This window comes from Cucurbita moschata, unplaced genomic scaffold (genome assembly GCF_002738365.1).
Source record: "Cucurbita moschata cultivar Rifu unplaced genomic scaffold, Cmos_1.0 Cmo_Scf00082, whole genome shotgun sequence".
NCBI classification, from domain to species: Eukaryota; Viridiplantae; Streptophyta; class Magnoliopsida; order Cucurbitales; family Cucurbitaceae; genus Cucurbita; species Cucurbita moschata.
The window spans coordinates 639,720-652,063 of NW_019268598.1; the positions used below are offsets into that span (position 1 = coordinate 639,720).

Here is a 12,344-nt window from a genome sequence, read left to right on the forward strand (position 1 = left end):
TTGGGTGAGCCGTTGCATTTTTATTTATTTATTTATTTATTTATTTATTTTAATTCCATTTTTTAAAAATATTTTCCCTCTCAAGTCATTAAAGCAATATTTTTCTTTTTTACTTCAATGAAATTATTAATGATGAGGTTGTTAAATTTCCATCCGTTCATATAAGGAATGGATTAAAAAATCCAACAAACTTATTTAATAACTCCAAATTCTATATTCATAGATTTTATCCTAAATATTTTTGTCTATTATCCTTTTAATTTTGTAATAAAATTTAATTACGTAACTATTTTGGGATTTTCAGGCACGATGTATACTCGTACCTACCCGTGTTCATATAAACTTATTTTATTTTTAATATTATTATAAAAAGTTGTTAGGATGGATACCAATTGTTACCTCTGATACCAATTGTTAGGATCGTTCAACAACGCACACACTTGATCAAGATGAACACAAACAACAGTAGTAAGAGAAAATACAAGGAGGAATATTGGCTAAAAGTTTTATACTGATGACTTCACGTATGATACAAATCCAGAGAATGGAGAGAGAATCCAAAGAATAGAGAAAGTAGATCTAGAGAGCACAGTCATATATATATATATATAGTTTCAATTTACTAAGGATAGTTTCAAAGATTTAAACGATATAATCTACTGAAATATCTCTATCCAATCTTTACCAAATATCTACTGTATATCTCTCTCAAATCTTTACAAGATATCTTTCAAATATATCTCTACTAGCATCAGGCTCCATATCCCAACTAAAGTAAGAATATTTGACTTTTGTAACAGAAGTGAGTGATGCACTGTAAACTATGAATGTTTGATACTTGAGATTTACGAGATTTTATATATTAATGTGGATAATTATGATTTTTTTTTTTTTAAACAAGCTAAACGAGTAAGGAGCACACCGAGCAGATATCTCGACAATTAGACAGAAAGTTTGTTAGGGGTGAGATGCATTGAGCGACGACCCCAATTGGTAGAAAAAAAAAAACCCGCAACCCCTTGGCTTTTCGGATTTTGATTCTTTCGTATCTTCATTGAAAAATTTGTAAAATCTCTATGGGTACATTTTATAAAAATTTTGGCATATTATTTAAAAAAATATACTATTTGATCCCTTAATGAGCTTTGAGGCCGGTTGACCAAAATGAGGATCCCAAATTGTCTTTACATGGAAATCAAAGGCCAAGGGGTCATTCGGTGAGATGCATTGAGCGACGAAAGCAAAGAAAGATGGGTTCTCATTACTATGGATATATGCTCACCATTCCATTGTTGTTGTATCCTTTTTGAGTAGAAGACTCTAATGCTCAATCAAGGTCTTAGGTATGAGTTGGATTATGGTAACGAAGGTTTAGTGGTTGTATAATTCTTGAGAAGAAAGTTGTCTACTTGCAAAGTCGATAGGGCGTGTTAGACTCAGCAGAAGTATAAGGTGTATGTCAAGAGGATATAAGAAGAGATTCAGTTCATCCCTTAGCCTAGCCTATGTCTACCGCTATCGTCTATTGCACGCCTCTGTTACTTGAGGCCTACGCCTCGGGTTGAACTATTCTTTCCCAGTAAACAAGGAAGGGAAACAGAAGGAAGACTCCTTATGAATGATAACTTTTTCTTCTTTCTCCTGAACCTGAACAAAAGAGAGTAAATTCAAGTGAACCGGCCTTGTAAACAAATAGTTTCTTTTGGTTTGACACCTGAGGCTCCTTTGAGGTCTATACATAAAGGACCTTTCTACCACATCGGTTTAAACGAAGTTTTACCATAACCTCGAATTTCGTGCAACTGGTATGTAATTGATTCATTTATGGAATCATGTATAGTCATTGGTGCTGAGATCTTCTCTCCGTGTCAATCTATGGTATTCCGTATCTGTGGTTTCCTCCGCTGCAGTCAAAGTTGTTGGGCCTTCCTACAAGGCTCGTCTTTTATAGTTCAGGGACAGTCAATTCATTAGCTATAGATTTCCCTTGTTCAAGAGTTAAATGACCTCAAAAATAGGGAGAGGCTCTTCCTTCTCTTCGGGCTTGAACATCAATTGCAATGATTCGATAACCAACTGGTGGGATAGATGTAAATTAACAAGACCCGCCCAGAACCGTATAAGAAGGTTTCTCCTCGTACGGCTTGAGGAAATTCACCAAATCCTTTTCCCGAAAAAAAAAAAAAAAAAGGGTAGGTGCAGAGACTCAATGCTTTCCTAATAAACTCAAGCGATAGAAGAACTAAGGAGCGGTTCTTGGAGCTGAAGCTATTTGCTTAGCTTTACATCCGCCCCAAGGTATCATTTCTAATACATCTCTGGGGGCAAGGAGAATTAATTCATCTTTCTTCAATCAGTCGAACTCCTACTCCTTCGCTCCTTTATCTTTTTGAATTGACTCTCCTTCTTTCACTGTAAACTCGATCTCACTGCTTCGCCCCTCTCCTCTTCTCCTCGAGCAACTTGACTTATCTACCCGGATCTTACCGAAATCAGTCCCCCCTGCAACTAGATACTTGATGGTGGGTGATTAAGCAAGCGAAAAAAAGGCTGGATCAAGAAAAGGGGGTACTATGAGCCCTCTGCCCCACGCATCTAACCTGCTCGCGTGGTTCACCGGTTCCACTAGAAACGGGCGAAGCCGGGGTCGGATTCCCTCTCCTTTCCAGTCTCGCATATTCTCGGATTCCCTCTTCTTTATATTGTCGCCCTTGGCCTGCGTCTCTAAGACCGGATTTTGTTCATTTAAGGAGCGGGGACTACTCTCAAGAAAGGTAATTGAGTATAAGGCTTCTTCTTCTTTGAATGAATATTTACTCGACAAAGTCGCTTGAAGTAGCGTAGAATCTAAGCCTTTTGACCAGTAGGTGTAGCGAATGGGATTAGATACCCTCGTAGTCCTAGTGAAAGAAAGGAGAGGAGCGAAGCAATGAGACCGTAAGCTTTACTAACTACCTAAATAACTAAATGATTCTAATTCCTTTCTTTCCCTCTTCGCTCCTGAACCCCGAAAGGAGACGGACTGACTCGCTAGAAAGAACCTGTCCTTTCCTTACTCTATCGATGGTATACCTGAGATGGCAGTCTTTCTCCTTGGCTGAGCCTACGAAAGGAAATTCCATTAGAACATATAACAAAGGCGTGAATGGGAGAATGAATACGATACCATAAACCCAATCGCTCTTTTGATTTTGGAAAAAAATTCTTTATCAATATACTGCTTCTTCTACACATTCCCCTTGGAAGAGGTTGACTTTGTACGAACGTTTCGCCTGAGACTGTCAAACAGTTCAACCCTTGTGAAAGAAGAATCCTCCATCTACCTCGTAAACGGAGTTCAGTTTCATCTTGTCTTGCTTTCGTTTTTCTGCTTATGATTTAGAAAGCCTCAAGATTAATGAGACTGATTTCCCTGTAAACAAAGACTCAAGCGAAAACCTTAACCTATCCTTTCTTTACCTTTATCAATCTCACTAATATAGTTTTAGCTTCTAATTAGATCGGGTAATCATTCGAATTAAGAACATAAGCCCATCGTCGTTCTTTCTTTTAAGCTTAACCGTTTGTGAGTTGTTCAATACAAAGAGAAATATCGGCCAGAGGTTTATACTGATGATTTATACACTACTAGAAGAATATACACCGGGTTTGGTTTATTATCAATAACTTTAGTTTGTATAGTCCTCTAGTATATATAATCATTTACGACATATAGCCATTGAATAGGTTATAAGTAAACATTAGACTCCATAACCTAACATTCCTACATGTCCCCACGCCCTTATCGATGTCCTTGAGTCCAATGAGAATAAAGAGGAGACTCGAATTGTTTAGCATTTTATAAGAGTGGATAGCTAACGTTGTGACATCTTAGCGAGAGAAGAGCAATAGAAGCTATATATTCAAGGAAGTTACGGACTAAATCAGAGATTGGATGGACATCTCGAACATTTGAAACACATGATCACTTTTTTCGTCGTATGTGCTAATTGGATGCATACTCATGTGATTGATGGGCAGAGAAATTACGTAACTGATGAGACCGACTTAACCAAAAGTTGTCAACTCTCCCCTCTCCGGATGGCAAATCTTTGTTAACCGACACTCGAAAACATATGTATAAGCACATACAATTCCTTGATAGTGTCCGTGTCATTTTGAATTATAATGTTCTGTAGTATATGGATAATGTTGAATGCTTATAGTAGTAATGCTATTGATACAACCCACTTTGTAATTGTTACAAATATTTTGATTCAAATTGTTCGGGAGGAGGCAGGTAAGTGGGGGTATCCTATATAAGGCCGACTTTCGTCCTTGCTCAACGGGTGGGTCTTGCAGTCAAGCTCCCATCAACTAGCTGAGATTTCGGAGATGCTAGCACAATTGACCTTCAATTGGTATTTTTTCACGAAAAGTAAACATGAGATAACAAATCCAGTCTTTCACTAAGATTTCGAATAGTTGTCTCGAATTCAAGTTGATTATGTTTTGCCTCTTCCTCGGAGAAAGACGATCAAACAATTCCCAATCATGGTCCTTGCGGGGCTCGAGCAGCAATTCATGGTTAAGTTGAATCGAGGAAAAACTAGATTTGTCCAATATAATATTTAATGGGCTTAACCCTTTCGCCCAATCCATGGGCTACTAAGTTACTCCATTTTATTTATTTATTATTATTATTATCATAATAATTAATGCATAATCTAGACCATGACTCAAATTTAAACTTTATTAAATTGTTAAATTTGGTTATATTGTATGCTATCACTTGAATTAAATTATACTTTCTAATATTTAAAAAAAATATATATATAATACGTGACATCATTTACGTAAATTGACTTACGAGTTGATGTATACAAATTAATTATGTAAATAATTTTAACGATATATTTTAAAATTAAATAAATGCATGGTAATTTTTAATGTAATTCAACTACTTTTTAAAATACTTTTCAACTATTTGGAAGTAGTTTCTCAAAAGATGTATTGAAATTTAATCGTAAATTTTAATTAAATATTTAAAAATACACGAGTAGATGTTTTGCAACTAAAATTTTACTTTTATTAAAAATAAAATTTGATTAAATGATGTGAACAGCTAAAAGTTATCCAACCGAGAAAAATTATGATTGGGTTGAATTGGATTGAGTTCATTATTTAAAAGTAGTTTAATCTGAAACTGTTACTTATTTATAGAAAGAAACTGTTTATGATCGAGATTTGATGCAATATCTAATCCAATTGATAACTTAAACCTTAAATATTGCATCACACCTAAGATCTAAAGTATGACTAATATATTATATCGAACTATAGGTCAATTAATTCATGTATTAATAATGTTTTAGAACTTGGAAGTTTGAATCCCGAGTCCTACACGTTATCTAAACTAAAATAATATTAAAATAAAAACGAAAATCAAACCCTTTGCAATATAGACTAAGTCTTTAATTTTTTTTTTCTCGAGTTTTTAGTTTTTGAAAATTAAATTATGTACCGATAAATTTCTTTATTTTGTTATGATCGAGTTTCTATCAACATTTTTAAGAAAATCAAGTTTTAAAAACTAAAAAATATCCACCGCTAGGAGATATTGTTCGCTTTGGTCTGTTACATATCGTCGTCAGCCTCACGGTTTTAAAACGTGGCCTGTTAAGGAAAAGTTTTTACACCCTCGTAAGGAATGTTTCGTTCCCCTCTCTAACCAATGTGGGATCTAACAATCTACCCCCCTTTGGAACTTAGTGTCCTCATTGGCACACCGCCCGGATCCTGGTTCTGATACCATTTGTAACAGCCCAAGCCCACCGCTAGCAAATATTGTCCGCTTTGACCCATTACGTATCGCCGTTAGCCTCACGATTTTATAACACATCTACAATGGAGAGGGTCTAGCCCTACTTCGATCAGAGCCAGACACTGGTTGGAGTAGTGCTAGACTCTCTCCATAATAAACGCGTTTTAAGACCGTGAGGCTGACGACGATATGTAATAGACAAAAGTGGACCATATCTACTAACGGTGAGTTCGTGCTGTTACCGTTTTAGTCTTAGAAATTTGACTCGGATTAAATGAAAGTTATCAAATGAAGTCTAAACTAATCGTGTGATGAAAATAGAAATTTTCACATAGATATGTATGAATTATTATATTGAAGGAAATATTAGTTCGAGAAACGTTTTTTTAGTTCAAAATGTGAATACAGCGGAATTTGAACATCTGATTTTTTAATCAATAGTATATATTTGAATCAATTGAACTATACTCAAATGTTGACAAGAGCGAAACAAACAGGAGAAAGCAAAGATATTTGTTAGCTTTAAATTTATGTTGAGACGTATCACTTTATTTGATTGCGATTAAGGATTACGAGTCGTTCACATGGTTCAACACGTCTAGTGTACTAGTCTAGTACACTTGCAAGTTCAACAAAGCAAGAAAACGGTCACATGCATCCTTATGGATACATTAACTCGTTGGTTAACCCGAACTAAAACGACACTAAATAAATATTTTTTGATATACTTATATTTCTTTTTTTTTTTTTAGTGAATTTGTTATATTTACAATAAAATAAAATAATAACTTGAAATTTTGAAATGAACCAAATAGAATTTAATTTAATAAACATGCTAAATTATTTATAAAAATGAATCAATTGGCAAAATAACATATTGAATTAAATTAAAAGAAAATTTTCATAAATAATTGATTAATTTTTTATAATTAATCGTATGTAACATATTTTATTAATATAAAAAATCTGAAAAATAAAAAGAATAATATATATGCATGGGTCACATTATATATATTTAATACGTATAGATAATCATTCTATTTTAAAATCTTATTACTTTTATATAATTTCTGTAACTTCTGATGCAAAATGAGGTGGAAATTTGTAGCAGGTACTGTTACGGTTATAGTCGAAGTCCACAGGTAGTAGATATTGTCCTTTTTGAGTTTTTTTTTTTTCGAGTTTTCCTTCCAGATTTTTAAAACGTGTCTGCAGGGGAGAGGTTTCTATACTCCTAAAAAGAATGTTTCGTTCTCCTCCCCAACCGATATGGGATCTCACAATTCACCCCCTTCGGGGTCCAACGTCTTCTCTAGCACTTGTTACCTTCTCCAATCAAGGTGGGACCCCTAATCCACCCCTTTCGGGGCCAACATCCTTATTGACACACTATCTGGTGTTTGACTCTGATACCATTTGTAACAGTCAAACTGCTAGTTAGATATTGTCTTCTTTGAGCTTTCCCTTTCAGGTTTTCCCTCGAGATTTTAAAAAATGCGTCTACTAAAGAAAGATTTTCACACTCTTATAAAGAATGTTTCGTTCTCCTCTCCAATCGATGTGGAATCTCAAAGACCAGGTCGTGAGATTTTTATCTTCACCAATCAAGAATATAAACATGTCTACTAGGGATAGAAACTTGAGTCTTCACTAATCACAACCATAGATTTGGAGTTTTAAAAATCAGGACAATCATATATTGTTTAAGATTATTTTAACGGCCTTAGATATATATTAGATAATATTAAATTACAAATAAAGTCATTGGGACACGTATCCTATTATTTTAAACTATATAACCAAATGAAATGACTTAAGCCGATAAAAACGATAGAAACTTATGAGCTCCAATGAAACGAAAAGGGAGAGGACACCATACATCCACATTAATAAGACGAGACGTAGATATAACAAAGGTAACCTAACATGAAACAAATTTGACCTAACATATGTTTAATTACAACGTTTGATGTGTCGAACCAAAGATGTAGAAATATGGCAAGTTCTCAACTCTTGAAAACACCAAAAAAACAATTTTGTCTTCATTAAAACTCTAGTTTAAACAACATGAAAGAAAGGAACACTTCCTTTTGTTTGGTAACTTCGTGGAGATTAAGGAATGGTTCATTAAATAGAAGGTAGGCCAATTCATAAATGGAGTATACATAGAGTACATGTAATCCAAACATTGTTATGCCTCATTAAAAACATCAAACTTGGTTAAAATCATCCCAAATAATCATATTATCTAGAATTTTTATAGCGTTTTTCGTACATCGTGGTAACTCATGTTATTAAAAGTACGGAACTTTGTATTGTGTCATGACATCCTACGTTATTCAACTAGATCTATATGAGAATATTAGGCTCGTCACAGTTCCACAATTTTCGAATCAATTCCTTCCCACCCAATACAAAATAAATAGAACAGAAACTCACGATCTACAATATGTAACGTCTTTCATTTTTATAAAATCAAGGCTACTACCCATAAAAGGTATTGGAATAGGGATCAATATCTTTATTATTGAGGCTGATTGAATCGACATATCTTTATTTCTACCAACGTTGCATATTGCATCAGGATGTATGCTGACGAGTACATATTTTTGTTGAAAAAACTTATCCTGTAAGTGTTATATCGATGTTTTCTTCCAAAGCTAGTTTTCATCGAGTTTTATTTACGTTGATATTTTGGTTGGTTGTGTGAACGTTTATTTGGATTTTTTAAAGGCAAAACCTATGAGATCCCACATCGGTTGGGAAGGAGAACAAAACACCCTTTATAAGGGTGTGGAAACTTCTCTCTAGCAGATGCGTTTTAAAAACGTTGAGGGGAAGTTTGAAAGGGAAAGCCCAAAGAGAACAATATCTACTAGCATTGCACTTAGGCTGTTACAAATGGTATCAGAGCCAAACACCGAGCGATGTGCCAGTGAAGATGTTGGGCCTGAAGGGAGGTAGATTTTAAGATCGTACATCGGTTAGAGAGGAGAACGAAACACCCTTATAAGGGTGTGGAAACCTCAATGTTTTAAAAACCTTGAAGGGAAGCCCGAAAGAGAAAGTTCAAAGAGGACAATATCCTCTTTCTAGCAGATGCAATCTCGAAAGGCAATAGACTTGGACGGTTACAAAACCCTTATATGTTAACGGAATTAAAAGCCCCTAACATCAAATTATGAGTACTCAACCCTATTATAAATGCAACATGATTGTTAGATAAATATACCATCATAATCCAACTTTTAAAACATATGCTATTCACGCAGAAATCTAAATATCACGATTTCGTTTTCATGACTTCTTCAGTAGTCAATGTCATTCATACCTGAAAATTTTAAACTTAAAAAAAACAATAAATAAATAATAAATTTGGTTTGAGTATTTAAAAATACCCAATAATTAGCCCCATTGCCCGCGCTTCATAGTGAGACCTATCTTTTCAGACACACGCACCTGAATTTACAAGATGAACTCATATACATATTTCTAGGTCTGACAATGGGTTAGGACACGCTCACATTGTTGGATACCAATAAAAAGAAAGGAGCACAGATCAAAACATACCAAAGAAGTAACATACATGAGGTCCCGTAATTTCAAATCATGATACATAGATACGATACACATAACTTTCCTACGAGACATGTTCGAGTCAATATTGTCCAAAGGATGAAGGCCATCAGCATGGCCCACACATGGTTGAATTATATTAACCCATGTGGATCGAACGCGATTCGTTGACTTTTTCTAATTTATATTTTCTTCAAACCCAAATAACATGAAACTGCCAGGTCATTTCCACTTTCCTTTTTCTAATTTTATATTTATTATTATTATTATTATTATTTCTTTTTCTTTTTTTTTCCAAGAATCAATTTTGCAATAATTCCCACTAAGAAAAGAAAAAAGTTATCACACTGCCCAACGAACATATTCTTAAAATAAATAAATAAATTAATTAATTCTCATTATAAATTAGAATTAAATTAAAAAAAAAAAAAAATTTCTAAGTATACCAACCAAACGTCTCTTTAACACCACCAACCCAACCTTTTCAACGCCAATAAATCGCCCACTTCCGATCCCTTCACCTCTCCCACTTTTCATGTTCTTCTCTCAAGATTTCAATCCATTTTCCCTTCAACTTCATCACCCACTTCTTCATGGTACCAAATTTCAATCGGGTTCGGCGTTCGAATTCTCAACTTTTCTTGTTCTTGAATTTCTCGTGATATTTGAATCTTTTATTTCAGATGCCTGGTGTAACGACGGAGTCGTCCGAGAAGGACTCGGAGCCGTTTGTCGAAGTGAATCCAACGGGTCGATACGGGCGATACGGCGAGCTTCTAGGGTCGGGAGCGGTGAAGAAAGTGTACCGAGCGTTTGATCAAGAAGAAGGAATTGAGGTAGCTTGGAATCAAGTGAAATTAAGAAGCTTTTCAAATGATCCATCCATGATTGATAGGCTTTACTCGGAGGTGACATTGCTAAGAACCTTAAAGAACAATAACATCATTGCTTTGTACGATGTATGGCTTGACAAACTTCATGGAACCTTAAATTTCATTACCGAGGTTTGTACAAGTGGGAATCTTAGAGAATATAGGAAGAAACATAGGCAAGTTTCTTTGAAAGCCTTGAAGAAATGGTGTAAGCAAATTCTTAAGGGTTTGCATTATTTGCATACTCATGAGCCTTGTGTTATTCATAGAGATCTCAATTGTAGCAACCTCTTTGTCAATGGCAATGTTGGGCAGGTACTCATTCATGAACTTGGGCTAATCTTGAGCTTAATAATTGGCTTAATTTTAGGGTTTTCTCATGATTTTGGCTACAAATTTGTTGTCATGGTAGGTGAAGATTGGTGATTTGGGTATGGCTGCAACGGTGGGGAAGAATCACTCAGCTCATTCAGTGCTTGGGACACCGGAATTCATGGCACCTGAGCTATATGAAGAGCATTACACCGAGCTTGTGGACATATATTCATTTGGCATGTGTTTGCTTGAATTGGTCACCTTGGAAATTCCCTATAGTGAATGTGATAACGTTGCGAAAATCTATAAGAAAGTATGCTCGGGCATCAAGCCGTTGGCACTCGACAAGGTCAAGGACCTTGAGGTGAAGGCTTTCATTGAGAATTGCCTTGCTCCGTCTCAAGATCGGCCCTCGGCTGCTGACCTCCTCCGCCACTCGTTTTTCAGTGAAATTGACGAAGACGACGACGACGAGGATAGTAATGATCGTTAGTGTATTGCGATTGAATAAGAATTTATATGTGGTTTGTATGTATGATGAATGAAATTAGTGTTTGTTTTCTCATGAAAGTTGTTTTTTTTTTCATTTCAATTCTTTGCTATCTTTCATTATTTTAAGAGAGAGATAGCATGTGGGTTTGAAATGCTTTTCCCATATTGTAAGGTGGAATTGGATAAGCATGATTGACCTTTTAGGTTTTATTTTTATTTACGTTTATTTATTGTATATAGAAGCATTTGATTTTTATGAGTGTTCTTCCTCCACAAATCACTATTTTTCTTTTTAAATTATTATAATTAAAAGAAAATCAATTCAATAAAGGAAATAAATTAGAAAATAGGAATGAAATGAAAAAAGAAAAAGGGAAAATAGGGAAGGATGTGTGTGGGGCTTGCTCGTGAGTGCACGTACACGGTGTCACAATCGCACTTTGATGGTAGCGGACTTGCAATTGTGCGGTACTCACTTCCCAGCAACAAATGAGTTAAGCCTATTCGTTATTGTGTCGCCTACGGCCAAGTGACGTATGCTCGAGCCTCTAGCCCCAGTTCAAGAAGAAAGTTTTAGAAAACAGGGGTAGAGAGATTTCGAATTTGAGTTTTGAAAGTAAGATTTGAGAAATTGGAAATGGTGTTATATGGTAATGTAAACAAAAAGGCAACAACAACAATTTACTGCATATAACTATCGGGTAGGAAGAAGTTGATAACTAGTCATATCCCCTATAGTACATTTTGCGGCATTTTAGCTCTTGCAGGTGTAGACACGATTTTGGTGAATGGTCATACACCCTCGTACTGACCCAATATGGAATGGTAAAGACCTATCTAGGATGAAAGCATATAAAAAGGGTTTGGAACGGGCATGCAACCATGGACAACACGTCCTAAACAAGCAAGATTGGGATATCTGTCATGCGGCCATTGACAACACGCCTTGGACATGCACAATCGTGATACACGACCCCACGTGTGGGTGATTGTAGAATGTGGGACAAATCCATTTGGTCCCATTTGACCTCTATTGGTTTGTTTTTCGATTCAATTTTAATATCGTACATAATTTTATTATGTTAGATCTATGGAGTATCCAACTATTTTTTAATAGTGATCTTGTCAAATAATTTGGGTTCAAGTGATGATTAATCTCCACGACACAGAGTTAAAGGATTAGTTACGCAGACAAGAACTTTAGTGATCGTCAAACTTGTATGAGAAGGTAAAGCGACGGGAGAATGGAGGCTTCAATGATTTAGTTATGCCAATTATTTGACCCT

The 12,344-nt window shown here is 35.3% G+C and overlaps 1 protein-coding gene across 1 annotated transcript; it reads left to right on the forward strand.

Annotated features, from left to right (window-relative positions):
- Nucleotides 1-9,839: 9,839 nt before the first annotated feature.
- On the forward strand, nt 9,840-11,131 carry LOC111438743 (probable serine/threonine-protein kinase WNK11). Its single transcript, XM_023076605.1, has 3 exons — nt 9,840-9,975; nt 10,063-10,566; nt 10,664-11,131. The coding sequence occupies exons 1-3, from the start codon at nt 9,973-9,975 to the stop codon at nt 11,057-11,059; spliced, it is 903 nt and encodes a 300-aa protein (XP_022932373.1). The 5' UTR covers nt 9,840-9,972; the 3' UTR covers nt 11,060-11,131.
- Nucleotides 11,132-12,344: the final 1,213 nt, after the last annotated feature.